Source organism: Rana temporaria, chromosome 8 (assembly GCF_905171775.1).
Source record: "Rana temporaria chromosome 8, aRanTem1.1, whole genome shotgun sequence".
Taxonomy (NCBI): Eukaryota; Metazoa; Chordata; class Amphibia; order Anura; family Ranidae; genus Rana; species Rana temporaria.
The window spans coordinates 170610900-170628887 of NC_053496.1; the positions used below are offsets into that span (position 1 = coordinate 170610900).

General features: G+C 49.1%; 2 protein-coding genes across 3 annotated transcripts in view; one reads left to right on the forward strand and one right to left on the reverse strand.

Annotated features, from left to right (window-relative positions):
- Nucleotides 1-3046: 3046 nt before the first annotated feature.
- LOC120909363 (gastrula zinc finger protein XlCGF26.1-like) lies at nucleotides 3047-11664 on the forward strand. 2 transcript variants are annotated; one of them, XM_040321118.1, is made up of 4 exons: nucleotides 3047-3138; nucleotides 6564-6720; nucleotides 8078-8276; nucleotides 9825-11664. In XM_040321118.1, exons 2-4 carry the CDS (start codon nucleotides 6631-6633, stop codon nucleotides 11405-11407), a joined length of 1872 nt encoding a protein of 623 aa, XP_040177052.1. In that variant the 5' UTR covers nucleotides 3047-3138; nucleotides 6564-6630; the 3' UTR covers nucleotides 11408-11664. The 2 variants fall into 2 exon arrangements, with proteins under 2 accessions (XP_040177052.1, XP_040177053.1); XM_040321119.1 differs by lacking the exon at nucleotides 3047-3138 and adding an exon at nucleotides 3146-3281.
- A 3750-nt stretch (nucleotides 11665-15414) lies between these two features.
- Nucleotides 15415-17988, reverse strand: part of LOC120910482 (zinc finger protein 252-like) — a 123954-nt gene continuing 121380 nt past the window's right edge. Inside the window, exon 5 of the mRNA XM_040322238.1 lies at nucleotides 15415-17306. Coding sequence (XP_040178172.1) covers nucleotides 15415-17306 — 1892 coding nt within the window. The remainder of the gene's footprint in view (nucleotides 17307-17988) is intronic.

The following is a 17988-nucleotide window of genomic DNA, read 5'->3' on the forward strand; positions in this document are numbered from 1 at the left end:
CTGCGGACAGACAGCGCGGTGACGTTGACGCCGCCACGTCCGCAAACCAGGAAGTAAAATGCTTCAACGCATGCGTCGAATACATTTGGCGCATGCGGGAGATTTCGGTCCGCTGGTTAAGCGTACTAACCAGCGGACATGTCGGACGGACGGGTTTCCAGCAGATACGTTTTAAAGCCTGCTTTAAAAGTTTTGTCTGCTAGGCTGTACACACGGTCGGATCTGGTCTGCGGAGCCAGTTTCAGCAGACATGTTCGATCGTGTGTACAGGGCCTCAGAGTTAGGGGGTATCCCATTTTGACGTCTGTCATTGCAATAGGTGTCCTGATTGGACAGTTTCCCTTCACTTACTGCTTGGGCAGCAACTGCAACCTTTTAGGCTTGCCAGAAGCATGGGGTCGCCATTAAGAATCCTCCAAAAGCAGATTGTCACGTTCCTATAATAGTGAGCGCTTGTAGAAGACTGACTCTGGGCCTAAGCTTCAGCCTGCTTCTTCATCAGGGCCCCTGATGGCGGGGATGGACTTGCAGCAGACTGGAAGCAGGTCACTGGCCCCCAGATACGCCAAGCTGAAGATGAGGGCGGGCAGACAGAGGGGTAGGGGTGGGAGGAGGAGCAGATCAAGCCCTCTCTCGTCTCCGTGTATGAGGATGGGGCCCGTGTTAGGGTGCCCTTGTGTCCCGGATTGCCTGGGACTGTTCCACAATTGGCATATCCGTCCTTGGACCCAGGCACCTTTATTCCAGGACAATACAGTGTCCCAGAATGAAATAGAGGACACCGCCACCCTACCAGCAACATTGTCAAAGCTGGTTGCTAGGGCCACCCCCGCTTGATGTCTAGTAACCAGTGAGCGAGGCCTGCACCTAGTGCTGCTTAGCTCAAGTCTCCACCCACCTCCTCCTTCTCCGCTCTGGCGGCATTGGGAGGGAGGGAGTGACTTGCCGCAGGGACTGATGTGATAGTCTTCTGTGTGCTGCTCCACTGCTGGCTCAGATTGGCTGCCCGACTTCTCCTCCTCCCGCCCGACTGAGGGACCCCACCAGAGGGGATAGTAATGAAGGTGACAAATAGGGAACTGAGGGGACTCTAATGAAGGTAACAGAGAACTGAGGGAACACTGATAAAGGGGACACACGGGGAACTGAGGAGACACTAATGAAGGTGACACAGAGAACTGAGGGAACACTAATAAAGGGGACACACAGGGAACTGAGGAGACATTAATGAAGGTAACACAGAGAACTGAGGGAACACTAATAAAGGTGACACACAGGGAACTGAGGAGACATTAATGAAGGTAACACAGAGAACTGAGGGAACACTAATAAAGGGGACACACGGGGAACTGAGGAGATACTAATGAAGGTGACACAGAGAACTGAGGGAACACTAATAAAGGTGACACACAGGGAACTGAGGAGACATTAATGAAGGTGACACAGAGAACTGATGGGACACTGATAAAGGGGACACACGGGGAACTGAGGAGACACTAATGAAGGTGACAGAGAGAACTGAGGGGACACTTAGAAAGGAAACACACAGGGAATTGAGGGGACAGCAATGAAAGTAACACATTCAACTGAGGGAATAGTAATGAAGGTGAAACAGAGAACTGAGGGAATAGTAATGAAGGTGGAAAAATAGGGAACTGAGGGGACTCTAATGAAGGTAACACAGAGAACTGAGGGAACACTAATAAAGGTGACACAGGGAACTGAGGAGACATTAATGAAGGTAACACAGAGAACTGAGGGAACACTAATAAAGGTGACACACAGGGAACTGAGGAGACATTAATGAAGGTGACACAGAGAACTGATGGGACACTGATAAAGGGGACACACGGGGAACTGAGGAGACACTAATGAAGGTGACAGAGAGAACTGAGGGGACACTTAGAAAGCAAACACACAGGGAATTGAGGGGACAGTAATGAAAGTAACACATTTAACTGAGGGAATAGTAATGAAGGTGAAACAGAGAAGTGGAGGGACAGGAATGAAGGTGAAACACGGAACTGAGGAGACATTAATAAAGGTGACACAGGGAACTGAGGGGACAGTAATGAAGGTGACACGGGGCATGTTAATAAAGGTGACACACAGGGAACTAAGAGGACATTAATGAAGGTGACACAGGGAACTGTGGGGACATTAATAAAGGTGACACACAAGGAACAGAGAGGACATTGATGAAGGAGTCAAAGAGAACTAAGGGGTCACCAATAAAGGTGACACACAGAGAACTGAGGGGACACTAAAGGATACTGATAATTGATTTCCCGGCCCCCTCCTCTATCTGGCCTTTGGCAGCCTCGTATTGCAGGCAAGACCCCCAAGGAGCAGAGCCCTCAGCCACTAGTGCATGAGAACTCTGCGGCTGGAACGTTTGTCTAAAAAGAAATGTGTGAAAAAAAGGAATTCATTTTTTTGGGTGCGGGGGGTTGTTGTCGGGGGTGTCCCTGAATGGTTTGGAGATGTGATCACCCTAGCTGGTGCGCTCCCTTATGCACTCTGCAGTTGTGATACTCGGTTACTTAGGGAGCCACAATCCATTATGACTATTGTGCCAGGGTTTCAGGGACCAGACACACGATTCGGACGGGTGGCAACCCTAGGCCGGCCGCAGATAGGGGTTGAACTGCAATGGAGGGCAAAGCATACAAGGCCCTCCTGAAGCTGACAGACTGCTGACTACTACTCTATAAGAGGCAGCATGGTGGTGGCATGTAGATTCAAAAGTATCCCAACGAGTAGCCCAGCACCAAGTCCCACCCCCGAGGAACGACACAAATACAAGTTTTAAGTGGTTGTGTAAACCCCATTAAAGTCATCTGGAGGTGAAAAAACAAAAAAAATGGCAATAGGATAATGAGACAACACGCTTCCAGCAACGTAAAAAGCGGCTGAACAACTTTTTTGTTCAATGGCATGGAATGTGCGGAGAGTTGGAGGGCGGAACTAAGAACGCAAGGCCGCGGGGAGGACAATACGCAGCACCATCCGGCTTTTGGAACGCAAAACAAGGAAGCCGCGTGGAACGCACAGACCGGAAGTGCATCGGAACTTCCTCTCCCCGGCTCTCTATGGGAAAGAAAGGAGAGGGGAAGCTGATATGTGCTCTGATCGCCGGTAAATAACGATGTGCACGTTGTGTGCTAATGGGGGAAGAGGGAGGACTGTCATTTGTGGGGGGTCATGTGATCATGTCTATCTGGTATAGGGTTATAGTACCCTCATATGACCACCAGGGGTCTAAATGGTGCTGTTAAAGGGTAAGTTCACCTTTGCAATCCAGGGGCCCCAGTAGGTAGTAAGAAAACTGAGCAGCTTTGTAAAATGGGTCTTCATTTTATTTTAATACCTGCAGGTCTTCTGCCCCCCCCCCCCCCCCCTGCAAGCCTGCCCGAAAAACTCCCAGTTAGCGACGCCAACGTCCCGCCTTGTTGCCAGCATGCGAAAACCATTTGTTTTTACTCCTCCAATGCCGGTAGGGAGCGTCCGATGGTTTCCATGGCATCTAAATGAGTGTTTTTCAGGCAGGCTTCCAGAGGGGTCCAGATGGCCTTACAGGTGTGACTCTAAAATGACTGAATGTAGATACAGCTGCTGTGCCCTCGAGAAATGCCGGGAAAGTGGAGTCCCCGACCCCTTTATTAATCGTAAAGTGCTGTGTGAACATGTGATCTGTCACGTACTAAATCACGCCAAAGGTGCCATTAAGAATTAGGAACACCCCTGAGCGTCTGCTAAAGTGCAGCGTGTCTTCGTTGGGAACGCATGCGATTATGCACACGACCCATACCAGTGTGAACCTAGCCTCCTATAGCCTCATCTCCCACTTTGATGTGGTTGCAGGATTGACTTCTGACCACTAGGTGCCGCTGATGCTCATTATTACTACAGGATGCAGGAGGTCACCGAACTGTGGCATGTGCAGTGCTATGTTATCACCACCAGATGGTGCTATGTGGCTTATAACTTTAGGGACATGTGTATTGTGGCTCTAGTCTAGTGCAATGCAGTGACCACTAGATGGTGCTGGTGTTATTACTGCCATAGAGCTTTAAACCACCATCTAGTGTATTGTGGCTGTAGTGCTTTGTACTGACCACAAGATGGTGCTGCTGTTATTAATGACATAGGGATACAAGTAACCATCCAGTGTATTGTGGCTGTAGTGCTTTGTACTGACCATAAGATGGTGCTGTTGTTATTAATGACATAGGGATACATGTAACCATCCAGTGTATTGTGGCTGTAGTGCTTTGTACTGACCACAAGATGGTGCTGTTGTTATGAATGATATAGGGATACAAGTAACCATCCAGTGTATTGTGGCTGTAGTGCTTTGTACTGACCACAAGGTGGTGCTGTGGTTATTAATGATATAGTGATACATGTAACCATCCTGTGTATTGTGGCTGTAGTACTTTGTACTGACCATAAGATGGTGCTGTGGTTATTGATATAGGTATACAAGAAGTAACCATCCAGTGTATTGTGGCTGTAGTGCTTTGTACTGACCACAAGATGGTGCTGTTGTTATGAATGATATAGGGATACATGTAACCATCCAGTGTATTGTGGCTGTAGTGCTTTGTACTGACCACAAGATGGTGCTGTTGTTGTTATTAATGATATAGGGATACATGTAACCATCCAGCGTATTGTGGCTGTAGTGCTTGTACTGACCATAAGATGGTGCTGTGGTTATTGATATAGGGATACAAGAAACCATCCAGTGTATTGTGTCTGTAGTGCTTTGTACTGACCACAAGATGGTGCTGTTGTTATTAATGATATAGGGATACATGTAACCATCCAGTGTATTGTGGCTGTAGTGCTTTGTACTGACCACAAGATGGTGCTGTTGTTGTTATTAATGATATAGGGATACAAGTAACTATCCAGTGTATTGTGGCTGTAGTGCTTTGTACTGACCACAAGATGGTGCTGTGGTTATTAATGATATAGTGATACATGTAACCATCCAGTGTATTGTGGCTGTAGTGCTTTGTACTGACCACAAGATGGTGCTGTGGTTATTAATGATATAGTGATACATGTAACCATCCAGTGTATTGTGGCTGTAGTGCTTTGTACTGACCACAAGATGGTGCTGTTGTTGTTATTAATGATATAGGGATACAAGTAACCATCCAGTGTATTGTGGCTGTAGTGCTTTGTGTTGACCACAAGATGGTGCTGTTGTTGTTATTAATGATATAGGGATACATGTAACCATCCAGTGTATTGTGGTTGTAGTGCTTTGTACTGAACATAAGGAGGTGCTGTTGTTAATAATGACATAGGGATACATGTAACCATCCTGTGTATTGTGGCTGTAGTGCTTTGTACTGACCTCAAGATGGTGCTGTTGTTGTTATTAATGATATAGGGATACATGTAACCATCCAGCGTATTGTGTCTGTAGTGCTTTGTACTAACCACAAGATGGTGCTGTTGTTATTAATGATATAGGGATACAAGTAACCATCCAGCGTATTGTGGTTGTAGTGCTTTGTACTGACCACAAGATGGTGCTGTGGTTATTAATGATATAGGGATACAAGTAACCATCCAGTGTATTTTGGTGCTGTAGTGCTTTGTACTGACCATAAGATGGTGCTGTTGTTATTAATAATATAGGGATACATGTAACCATCCAGTGTATTGTGGCTGTAGTGCTTTGTACTGACCACAAGATGGTGCTGTTATTAGTGATTTAAGGTGCTCATGGTTACTAGAGAGATACGGGTCACCTGACTGTGGCACATGTCTGTTGTCCTGTGATATCATCAGCAGATGGCACTGTGGTCCTTGTTACTGTAAGGACGCTCCCTGTGTATTGTGGCTGTAGTGCTATGTACTGACCACAAGATGGTGCTGTTGTTAGTGATCTAGAGATACAAGTTACCATCCTATGTATTGTGCGCAAGGGTCAAGTCAGAATTGTCAAGGAAGGCATGAGAAGACCCACACGGGGGGGGGGGGGCCTTCTCCTAAGCGATATGTGGCAAAAGCTTTACCTGCAAGTCCCACCTCCTATCCCATCGCCACATGTACACTGGTCAGGAGTCTTTTCCCTGCAAGAAAACACACAGGGGGTACAGACCGGCTTAATGGAGATTGCAGTCGTGAATTTGGCTGTGGTTATTAGTGATCTAGGGATACAAGTCATCTGTGTATTGTGGCTGTAGTTCTACATACTGACCAATAGATGGTGCTGTGGTTTGTGGTATAGGGATACAAGTCATCTGTGTATTGTGGCTGTAGTTCTACATACTGACCAATAGATGGTGCTGTGGTTTGTGGTATAGGGATACAAGTCATCTGTGTATTGTGGCTGTAGTTCTTCAAACTTTCTAATAGATGGTGCTGTGGTTTGTGGTATAGGGATACAAGTCAGTATCCTGATTGTAGTGACGCTGTCTATCCTCTGGGGGTGCTGACACTCTTCCTGCTTCTGTACGGGAAGTAAACCGTTTAGTTATAGAGCAGTTGGCAGTGAGTGTCAGCTCTGGCTGCAATTGGTTCATTCTGTTTATTCTCAGATTTTCCAGCTGAAGAGGTGGCGGCTCCGACTACCAGACCGACGGCAAAGAGAATTCTGTATAGACAATGCCACCGAGCGTGAGCGAGGGAAGAGGTCATGTTTCCGAGAGGATATTAAACTTGACCCTGGAGATCATCTACCTGCTGACCGGAGAGGTGAGGAGGATTCTGGGAGGTCACATGACATCACTCTTATCTCTATTAACCACTTAAGACCCGGACCAAAATGCAGCTAAAGGACCCGGCCAGGTTTTGCGATTCGGCACTGCGTCGCTTTAACAGACAATTGCGCGGTCGTGCGACGTGGCTCCCAAACAAAATTGGCGTCCTTTTTTCCCCACAAATAGAGCTTTCTTTTGGTGGTATTTGATCACCTCTGCGGTTTTTATTTTTTGCGCTATAAACAAAAATAGAGCGACAATTTTGAAAAAAATGCAATATTTTCTACTTTTTGCTGTAATAATTATCCCCCAAAAAGATATAAAAAAACATTTTTTTTCCTCAGTTTAGGCCGATACGTATTCTTCTACCTATTTTTGGTATAAAAAAAATCGCAATAAGCGTTTATCGATTGGTTTGCACAAAATTTATAGCATTTACAAAATAGGGGATAGTTTTATTGCATTTTTATAAAAAAAATATTTTTTACTACTAATGGCGGTGATCAGCGATTTTTTGCCGTGACTGCGACATTATGGCGGACACTTCGGACAATTTTGACACATTTTTGGGACCATTGTCATTTTCACAGCAAAAAATGCATTTAAATTGCATTGTTTATTGTGAAAATGACAATTGCAGTTTGGGAGTTAACCACAGGGGGCGCTGAAGGGGTTATGTTTCACCTAGTGTGTGTTTACAACTGTAGGGGGGTGTGGCTGTAGGAGTGATGTCATCGATTGTGTCTTCCTATAAAGGGGATGACACGATCGATGCAGCTGCCACAGTGAAGCAGTGAAGGCTCTCCCCGTTCTTCAGTTCCAGGGACCCCAGCGGCGATCGGGTCCGCGGATCTCACGGTCCCGGAGCTTCAGACCGGGTCGCGGGCGCGCGCCGGCGACCCATGGCTGGGTAGCTGTACAGGACGTGCTGCTACGTCCATCTGCCCAGCCATGCCATTCTGTGGACGTATATCTACAGTGGGCGGTCCTTAAGTGGTTAATAAAACACAGAGCTGACCGGAGAGGTGAGGAGGATTCTGGGAGGTCACATGACATCACTCCTATCTCTATTAATAAAACACAGACCTGACCGGAGAGGTGAGGAGGATTCTGGGAGGTCACATGACATCATTCTTATCTCTATTAATAAAACACAGACCTGACCGGAGAGGTGAGGAGGATTCTGGGAGGTCACATGACATCTCTCTTATCTCTATTAATAAAACACAGACCTGACCGGAGAGGTGAGGAGGATTCTGGGAGGTCACATGACACAATGTCTTATTTAGAACCATATGAGGGGAGGTCCTTGTGTTTGTGACCCTGATTGTGTTGCCCCCATTACGTTGCAGCATTACAGACCTGTGAAGGAGCCGATGGTGGTCACGAGTCGATGGGCCGAGAAGGCTCCGCCTTCCTCCCTAAAAAATGAGAGGTACAACGACGAGAAGATTCTAGACATCACAAAGAAGATCATTGAGTTACTGACCGTTGATTTGGAGTTGGAAAAGGACGTCACAATGGATAATCAGAAGCCCCTCCCATCTCCGGGTAAGAGAAGGCGGACCTATTGCTCCTTGTGATAAAAAAACAAAATGTCTTTCTGAGGCAAAACTAGCCAATGGCCTTTCCTGAAATTCCACTTTTAGTGTCTCGTGGTACTACCGCTGAAGCTTCCTGTTCCATAGATTCCCCCCTCCCCCTCCAGCCTATAACATATGGAGCGTCCACATAAATCATCCCCGGTATAGGAATGGCCCTTTTCCCGTTACCTCATCTCTTCCTATTAACTACTTCAGATCCACGCTATATCCGAAAGACGGCTACAGCGCGGACCTAATTTGCTGGGAGGGCGTCCATGGATGTCCTCCCGTTCTGGAGCAGCCTGTGCCCCTGCAGGGCGCGCTCAGCATGCTCTGTGATCAGTGAGTCAATGAGACTCGCTCTATCGGAGTAAGGGGTCGATCCTGACCCCTTACTATGTGATCAGGTGTCAGCCAATGACAGCTGAGCATGTGATGCAAACAGAGCTGGCAATCGGCTATATTAAAAGCTGATCACCAGCGGTTGTTAGAGGGACATCGGTCCCGACCAGCGAGAGAAGCCGCCTGCTCATCTGTGCCACCTGCCAGTGCACAACAGTGCCGCCCATCAGTGTCATCAATAAGTGTCACCTACCAGTGCCCATCAGTGCCGCCCTATCTGTGCCCATCAGTGCCGCCCTATCTGTGCCCATCAGTGCCGCCTTATCTGTGCCCATCAGTGCCGCCTTATCTGTGCCCATCAGTGCCACCTACCAGTAACACCCATCAGTGCCGCCCTATCTGTCCCCCATCAGTGCCGCCCTATCTGTCCCCCATCAGTGCCGCCCTATCTGTCCCCATCAGTGCCGCCCTATCTGTCCCCATCAGTGCCGCCCTATCTGTCCCCATCAGTGCCGCCCTATCTGTCCCCATCAGTGCCGCCCTATCTGTCCCCATCAGTGCCGCCCTATCTGTCCCCATCAGTGCCGCCCTATCTGTCCCCATCAGTGCCGCCCTATCTGTCCCCATCAGTGCCGCCCTATCTGTCCCCATCAGTGCCGCCCTATCTGTCCCCATCAGTGCCGCCCTATCTGTCCCCAGCAGTGCCGCCCTATCTGTGCCCATCAGTGCCACCTACCATTAACACCCAGCAGTGCTGCCCTATCTGTCCCCCAGCAGTGCCGCCCTATCTGTCCCTATCAGTGCCGCCTCATCAGCGCACATCAATGAAGGAGAAAAATTACCTGTTTGCAAAATTTTATAACAAACTATGAAACGTGATTTTAGTTTATTTTTTTAATTTCCATGTTTGTTTGTTTAGCAAAAAACAAAAACCCCAGCGGTGCCTAAATACCACCAAAAGAAAGCTCTATTTGTGTGAAACAAATGATAAAAATTTCCCTTGGGTACAATGTTGTATGACCGCATAATTGTCATTCAAAGTGCATCAGCGCTGAAAGCTGAAAATCGGTCTGGGCAGGAGGGGGGTTTAAGTACCCGGTAAAGAAGTGGTTAAGCTCCAGGTCCCCCCCCGCGTGCCCATTTTCTTACCGCCATGTTTCTATGTTTCCAACAGATTTACTTCCTGGAGGATCTCCGCTGGACATTTCTCCATCGCAGGAAGATCCCAGAGCCATTAGTCCCTCCTCTTTTAGGTCCTCCTCCCCAGAGGAGCAAAGCACGAGCCACACTTGGGATGAAAAAACGTTGACCACGTGGGAAGGATCGGAAGACCATCCCCAGCTTTCCAAGCCGACCAGTCACATGTCCGACTCATCTACCCAGGAGGGGGTTTTGTGTAGAGAAGGCTCCTCACAGACGGATAAGGCTACCACCGAACATCCTCCATCACACTGGCTTCCGTGTATTAAGGAGGAACCCAGCTCATGCGACGAGGAGCATCAAACCAGGGGTGGTCCTTCTCCGTCTGGAGACCAGTGTGACCAAGTTAAGGAGGAAAAAAAGGACCACGTTGAGTACACAACTTTCGTTATTAAGGATGAAAGCCTCCCATGCAACACCACCTGCTCCCAATGTCACATGTACTTCCCGGATAAAGACGGCTTTCTTAAACACTGCGAAACGCACTCCAAAAAGAAGCCGCTTTCTAGCGATTCCGGCAAACCGCCTGCTGGAGAAAAGCCGTTCTCCTGCCCCCTGTGCGGGAAGAACTTTGCGGAGAAAGGGTTACTCCGCCGCCACCAGAAGGTCCACTCCGGGGAGAAGCCGTTTTCCTGCACGTACTGCGGCAAATGTTTCGCCTGGAAGTCCAACCTCACGGTCCACGTCATGAGCCACACGGGACAAAAGCCATACAGCTGCAGCGAGTGCGGTAAATGCTTCATCGCCAAATCGCACGTGGTGGAGCACAAGAGGAGCCACACGCACGAGAAGCCGTACCCGTGCCCGGAGTGCGGGAAATGCTTCGTCAGCAAGTCGCAGATGCTGAAGCACCAGAGGAAGCACAGCGGCCACCGGGCATTCCTCTGCTCCGATTGCGGGAAGAGCTTCACCGACAAGTCGGTGCTGATCATCCACCAGAGGACTCATACCGGCGAGAAGCCGTATGCTTGCTCTGTGTGTGGGAAATGCTTCACCACGACCACCAACCTCCTGGTTCACGAGAGGATTCACTCGGGAGAGAAGCCGTATTCGTGCTCGGAGTGCAAGCGATCGTTCATCCATAAGTCGGACCTCATGAAGCACCAGAAGATCCACACCGGGGAAAAGGCCTTTGCCTGCTCGGTGTGTGGGAAATGCTTTAGGGTCAAGTCGGGATTGACAAGGCACGAGAAGACCCACACGGGGGAAAAGCCCTTCTCCTGCGCGATATGTGGCAAATGCTTTACGTGCAAGTCCCACCTCCTATCCCACCACCGCGTGCACACCGGCGAGAAGCCTTTCCCCTGCAACGAGTGCGAAAAATGGTTCACCAGCAACTCCGACCTCATCCGGCACCAGCGCATCCACACGGGAGAGAGACCCTACGCTTGTAGCGAATGCGGCAAACGCTTCACCTTCCAGTCCGCTCTGGTTCGGCACGTGCGAATACACACGGGGGAGAAGCCGTACGCCTGCGAGGAGTGCGGGAAATGCTTTGTCAGTAATTCAGATTGTGCTCAGCATCAGAAGACGCACAGGGGGAGCAGACCGGCTTAGTAGAGATGGCCATCGTGAATTCGGGCTCCATGCACGGGTCCAGTTTGAGCGAAAGCGTTGATATCGGCTGAGGTCTACAACTGGAACCTTGGTCTTGATTCTTGAGCTACCTAATTCATGCTGCCGTGGTTGGCTACCACACAACTTCCTGCCCCCACTTTAAAGGCCAACCCCTGCTTCCCCCTGTTTCCTGCCTCCACCTACTTTGAAGCACCCCCTGCACTTCTTTATTTATTAAAGAAAAACTGTAAAGCATACCTTTTTGTTTCAGTCTTTGGTCTGGTCCAGTGGTGGGTGTCCCTCTGCATCATTCCCCTGCGAGTCCAAGGCAGCTTGATGACACCCCAGGGGGTGGGTCCTTGAGAAGAACCGCATGGAAGACTCCCTGGACAGGAGGGGGTGGGGCCTATTTAAAAGCTTGGGCTATAATTCACCAGTGCCTGGTGCCATTTGAAACTACAAGTACCCAACCTCCTAAAGTGAATGTATAGTGGTTTTGTACATATTTATTATAGTCAGGGTTAATTGCCTATTTAATATTATGTGTTTTCCTTTTGAGGCTTCTTTTAACATGTCTAGTTACATATATCTTGCTCGTTGTTAACAGAACCCAATAGTTGAAGCTGAATGAGGGATCAGAGGGGGTGACTTATTCCTTATTGGATGGCTGAGACCGAGGTTTCAGTTAGACAGATGGAGCCTCAAAGCAGGCAGATTCATTTTAGCTAACCCATGGTGCTGTGGGAACCCTTTGTCATTAAATGTTAAAGAGTTTATATACGGTATAATGTAATAAAAAAGAAAGATCAAGACAATTTAAATAAAAAAAAAATTACCCTAAACTTTTATAAGGGCCTCCAGGTTAGGGATCTTTCCCCTATATGGGCCTCCAGGTTAGGAACCTTTTCCCCTATAAGGGTCCTTCAGGTTAAGGAAACGTTTCCCTCTAAGGGCCTCCAGGTTAAGGAAACGTTTCCCCTCTAAGGGCCTCCAGGTTAAGGAAACGTTTCCCCTCTAAGGGCCTCCAGGTTAAGGAAACGTTTCCCCTCTAAGGGCCTCCAGGTTAAGGAAACGTTTCCCCTCTAAGGGCCTCCAGGTTAAGGAAACGTTTCCCCTCTAAGGGCCTCCAGGTTAAGGAAACGTGTTCCTCTAAGGGCCTCCAGGTTAAGGAAACGTTTCCCCTCTAAGGGCCTCCGGGTTAAGGAAATGTGTTCCTCTAGGGGCCTCCGGGTTAAGGAAACGTTTCCCCTCTAGGGGCCTCCGGGTTAAGGAAACGTTTCCCCTCTAAGGGCCTCCGGGTTAAGGAAACGTTTCCCCTCTAAGGGCCTCCGGGTTAAGGAAACGTTTCCCCTCTAAGGGCCTCCGGGTTAAGGAAACGTTTCCCCTCTAAGGGCCTCCGGGTTAAGGAAACGTTTCCCCTCTAAGGGCCTCGGGGTTAAGGAAACGTTTCCCCTCTAAGGGCCTCCGGGTTAAGGAAACGTTTCCCCTCTAAGGGCCTCCGGGTTAAGGAAACTTTTCCCTCTAAGGGCCTCCGGGTTAAGGAAACGTTTCCCCTCTAAGGGCCTCCAGGTTAAGGAAACGTGTTCCTCTAAGGGCCTCCAGGTTAAGGAAACGTTTCCCCTCTAAGGGCCTCCGGGTTAAGGAAATGTGTTCCTCTAGGGGCCTCCGGGTTAAGGAAACGTTTCCCCTCTAGGGGCCTCCGGGTTAAGGAAACGTTTCCCCTCTAAGGGCCTCCGGGTTAAGGAAACGTTTCCCCTCTAAGGGCCTCCGGGTTAAGGAAACGTTTCCCCTCTAAGGGCCTCGGGGTTAAGGAAACGTTTCCCCTCTAAGGGCCTCCGGGTTAAGGAAACTTTTCCCTCTAAGGGCCTCCAGGTTAAGGAAACTTTTCCCTCTAAGGGCCTCCAGGAAACTTTTCCCTCTAAGGGCCTCCAGGTTAAGGAAACGTTTCCCTCTAAGGGCCTCCAGGTTAGGGACCCTTTCCCTATAAGGGCTTCCAGGCTTGGGACTCTTTCCCTACAAGGTCCTTGTAGGCTAAGGATCCTTCCCCTGCAAGGGCCTCCAGGCTAGGGACCCTTTCCCTATAAGGGCCTCCAGGTTAAGGAACCTTTACCCTATAAGGGCCTCCAGGCTAGGGATCCTTTCCCTATAAGGGCCTCCAGGCTAGGGATCCTTTCCCTATAAGGGCCTCCAGGCTAGGGATCCTTTCCCTATAAGGGCCTCCAGGCTAGGGATCCTTTCCCTATAAGGGCCTCCAGGCTAGGGATCCTTTCCCTATAAGGGCCTCCAGGCTAGGGATCCTTTCCCTATAAGGGCCTCCAGGCTAGGGATCCTTTCCCTATAAGGGCCTCCAGGTTAGAGATCCTTTCCCTATAAGGGCTTTCAGGCTTGGGACTCTTTCCCTACAAGGTCCTTGCAGGCTAGGGATCCTTTCCCTATAAGGGCCTCCAGGATAAGGAACCTTTTCCCTATAAGGGCCTCCAGGTTACGGAACCTTTTCCCTATAAGGGCTTTCAAGCTAGGGACCCTTTTTCTGTAAGAGCCTCCAGGTTAGAGATCCTTTTCCTATAACAGTCTTCAGGTTAGGGCACCTTGGTGTTTAGACCCCTCAACACCCATTTTTTACTCCATGTCCTGTTGAGTAATGCCCTTCAGAGTCAGACTCAACGCCCTCAACTTACCGCGGGAAGATCCAGTCTACCACTTATGAACGATGATTCATAGCAATCCCAGTCTGTATGGGGGAGCCTCCGGCTCGTGTATCTGCTTACCAAAGCAACCAATCCTAATACATGGGCAAGTTTCTACCCCACTACGGGATCATCATTGTTGGGTTTGTATATTGTATATATGTATTGATATGTAGCATATGACTTGTGATATTAATTTATTAAAGTGATAATATGGACTGTTGTATTAAAAAGATTAAACTGTGTTGGGAATCCAACGTGTGTCATTGGCACGATCGTAGGAGAGAAGCAGCAGCTTCCTTGGTAATCCAGTAATTCCAATTTAATCCAATTGCCACTATGATTTGATGGATCTACAAGACCGGGTAACCCTCCAATTGGTCACTTCTTTCCTGGATATACCATCATACCCTCCCCACTCCTTTCCTGATCATATTGTCCTACCCTCCCCACTCCTTTCCTGATCATACCGTCATACCCTCCCCACTCCTTTCCTGGATAGACCGTCATACCCTCCCCACTCCTTTCCTGGATATACCATCATACCCTCCCCACTCCTTTCCTGATCATGCCGTGATACCCTCCCCACTCCTTTCCTGGATATACCGTCATACCCTCCCCACTCCTTTCCTGATCATACCCTCCCGACTCCTTTCCTGATCATACCGTCATACCCTCCCCACTCCTTTCCTGGATATACCATCATACTTTCCCCACTCCTTTCCTGATCTTACCGTCATACCCTCCCCACTCCTTTCCTGGTCACACCCTCCCCACTCCTTTCCTGAGTATAATGTAATACCCTCCCCACTCCTTTCCTGGATATCCTGTCGTACCCTCCCCACTCCTTTCCTAATCATACCGTCATCACTCCTTTCCTGGATATACCATCATACCCTCCCCACTTCTTTCCTGGATATAACGTCATACCATCCCCACACCTTCCCTGATCATACGCCCATACCCTCCCCACTCCTTTCCTGGATATACCGTCATACCCTCCCCACTCCTTTACTTGATATACCGTCATACCCTCCCCACACATTTCCTGATCACACAGCCATGCCCTCCCCACTCCTTTCCTGTCATACCTTCAGCGCTCCTCTCCTGCACATACTTTCTGCCTCTATACCCCCTACATTCCCCCTTACATATCCTACCTACTAAAACAGTTCTTCAAAATTATTTTTTAATTTTTCTATCCTAGCCCAATGTGGAACAGGCACACCTTTGTTCGTATTCATGATAAATTGCACTTTAGAAAATAAGTAATCAAAAATACTTTATTTTAGACCCCTTAAAGACCACAACATTGGCTTCTTATCTTGTGTGGGTTCTGCGATGTCTGTTCAGAGCCACCTCCTGCACAAAACGTTTGTCACATTCTAAGCAGGCGAAAGGCTTCTCACCCGTGTGAATCCGCTCGTGGTTGAGAAGGATTACCTTTCGCGCAAAGCGTTTTCCACACACAGAACAGGAAAAGGGGCGCTCCCCTGTGTGGCTACGCTGGTGTACACTGAGGGCTCCCTTAAGGCTGAAGCGTTTGCCACACTCCTTGCACTCGAAGGGCTTCTCGCCCGTGTGTGATCGGAGATGGCGGACCAGGTCGGACCTCTGGATGAAACTCTTCCCGCACTCGGTACAGGAGTACTTCTCTAACCCCGCCCTCTGCGCGAAGCACTGCCTGCAGTACGGGCACAAAAGCTGCATCTTCTGCCTGCGGATCCTGCGGTGCACATCTGCGGGTAACTTCAGCGAGAAACATTTCCCGCACTGTGAACAGACAAATCTATTGTTGCCTCGATATGCGGTATGATCGGTAAGATTGCCGGCATGACCAGAAAGATGGCCTCCAATTGTAGAGGAGTTGGGAAGATGTCCACTGAGCACAGCAGGATCAGAAGGATGTCTGTCAAGATTAGAGGCATCGGATGTGTGTCTTCTATTTGTGGAGGGATCAGGAGGATAGCCAGTCTGTGTAGAGTGATTGGGAGGATGTCCAATATCTAGAGAGCAATTTGGTGGATGACAAATCTGTGTGGAGTGATTGGGAGAATGACAACTCTGTGTGGAGTGATTGGGAGGGTGACCGATCTGTGTGGAGTGACTGGGAGGGTGACCAATGTGTGTGGAGTGACTGGGAGGAGGACCAATCTGCGAGGAGTAATTGGAAGGAGGACCAATCTGCGAGGAGTGACTGGGAGGGTGACCAATCTGCGTGGAATGACTGGGAGAATGATCGATCTGCTTGGAGTGACTGGGAGGGTGACCAATCTGCGAGGAGTAATTGGAAGGAGGACCAATCTGCGAGGAGTGATTGGAAGGATGACCAATCTGTGTGGAGTGACTGGGAGCATGTGCAATCTGAGTTGAGCCATTAGGATGTCCAATCTTTGTGGAGCAATTGGGAGGATGTCCAATCTGTGTGGCACAATTGGGAGGAAGTCCAATCTTTGTAGAGAAATTGGGAAGATGTCCAATTTTTGTGGTGCAATTGGGAGGACGTCCCATCTGTGTAGAGTGATTTGGAGGATGTCCAATCTGCGTGGAGCGATTTGGAGGATGTCCAATCTGCGTGGAGCTATTTGGAGGATGTCCAATCTGCGTGGAGCGATTTGGAGGATGTCCAATCTGTGTGGCACAATTGGGAGGATGTCCAATCTTTGTAGAGAAATTGGGAAGATGTCCAATTTTTGTGGTGCAATTGGGAGGACGCCCAATGTGCGTGGAGTGATTTGGAGGATGTCCAATCTGTGTTGAGCGATCTGGAGGATGTCCAATCTGTGTTGAGCGATCTGGAGGATGTCCAATCTGTGTGGAGTGATTTGGGGGACATCCAAAGTGTGTAGAGCAATCTGGAGGATGTCCAATCTGTGTGGAGTGATTTGGAGGATGTCCAATGTGCGTGGAGTGATTGGGAGGATGATTTGGGGGACGTCCAAAGTGTGTAGTGCAATCTGGAGGATGTCCAATCTGTGTAGTGCAATATGGAGGATGTCCAATCTGTGTAAGATGTCCAAGGTGTGTAGAGCAATCTGAAAAACGTCCAAGATGTGTGGAGGGATCAGAAGCACGTCCTCCATACAGATCTTCCCCGACAATCTCTGGATGGAAATCTGGGGTGTTGGGGATTTCTATAGAATCATCTTCTGCTATGCACCTCGGAGATGAAGCGAGAATCTCCAAGATCTCACTGTTCTCAAGTCCATCTACTAGAAACAAATAAAAAAAGATTATAAATGTCTATCAGCCTTTCTTAACCTTTTTACCCCAGATGAACCCATGAAATGTCTTGGGGAACTCATGCGAAGATTAGTCCATTGGGTGTTATCAACAACCCTTACATGGCCAGTGGGACGAATGCCTTCTGGGGGGCGGTTTGTACTAGTAGGGATGAAGGGGGGGGGGGGGGGAATTTGGTCTAGTTGGGATGATTGGGGGAGGCATTTGTGCTAGTTGGGATGATGGGGGGGGGGGGGGGATTTGTGCTAATAGGGATGAACGGGGGGAGACTTGTGCTAGTAGGGATAATTGGGGGGGGGGGGTTGTGCTAGTAGGGATGATGATGGGGGGGGACGGACTTGTGCTAGTAGTGATGATTTGGGGGGGGGGGGATTTGTGCTAGTAGGGATGATTGGGGAGGGAGATTTGTGCTAGTAGGGATTATGGGGGGGCGGACTTGTGCTAGTAAGGATGATGGGGGGGGGGGGGTTTATGGTAGTAGGGATGATTGGGGGGGGGGGGGATTTGTGCTAGCAGGGATGATGGGAGGCGGACTTCTGCTATTAAGGATGATGGGGGGTTTATGCTAGTAGGGATGATGGGGGGGACTTGTGCTAGTAGGGAAGATTGGGGAGGATTTGTGCTAGTAGGGATGATTGGGGGGGGGGGGGG

What these genes read in the sequence shown, in the direction of transcription:
- LOC120909363 (XM_040321118.1), top strand. Translation starts at nt 6,631, where the DNA reads ATGCCACCGAGCGTGAGCGAGGGAAGAGGTCATGTTTCCGAGAGGATA. An exon ending in TCTACCTGCTGACCGGAGAG is followed by an intron (nt 6,721 to 8,077) that starts GTGAGGAGGATT and finishes ATTACGTTGCAG; the next exon opens with CATTACAGACCTGTGAAGGA. An exon ending in GAAGCCCCTCCCATCTCCGG is followed by an intron (nt 8,277 to 9,824) that starts GTAAGAGAAGGC and finishes TGTTTCCAACAG; the next exon opens with ATTTACTTCCTGGAGGATCT.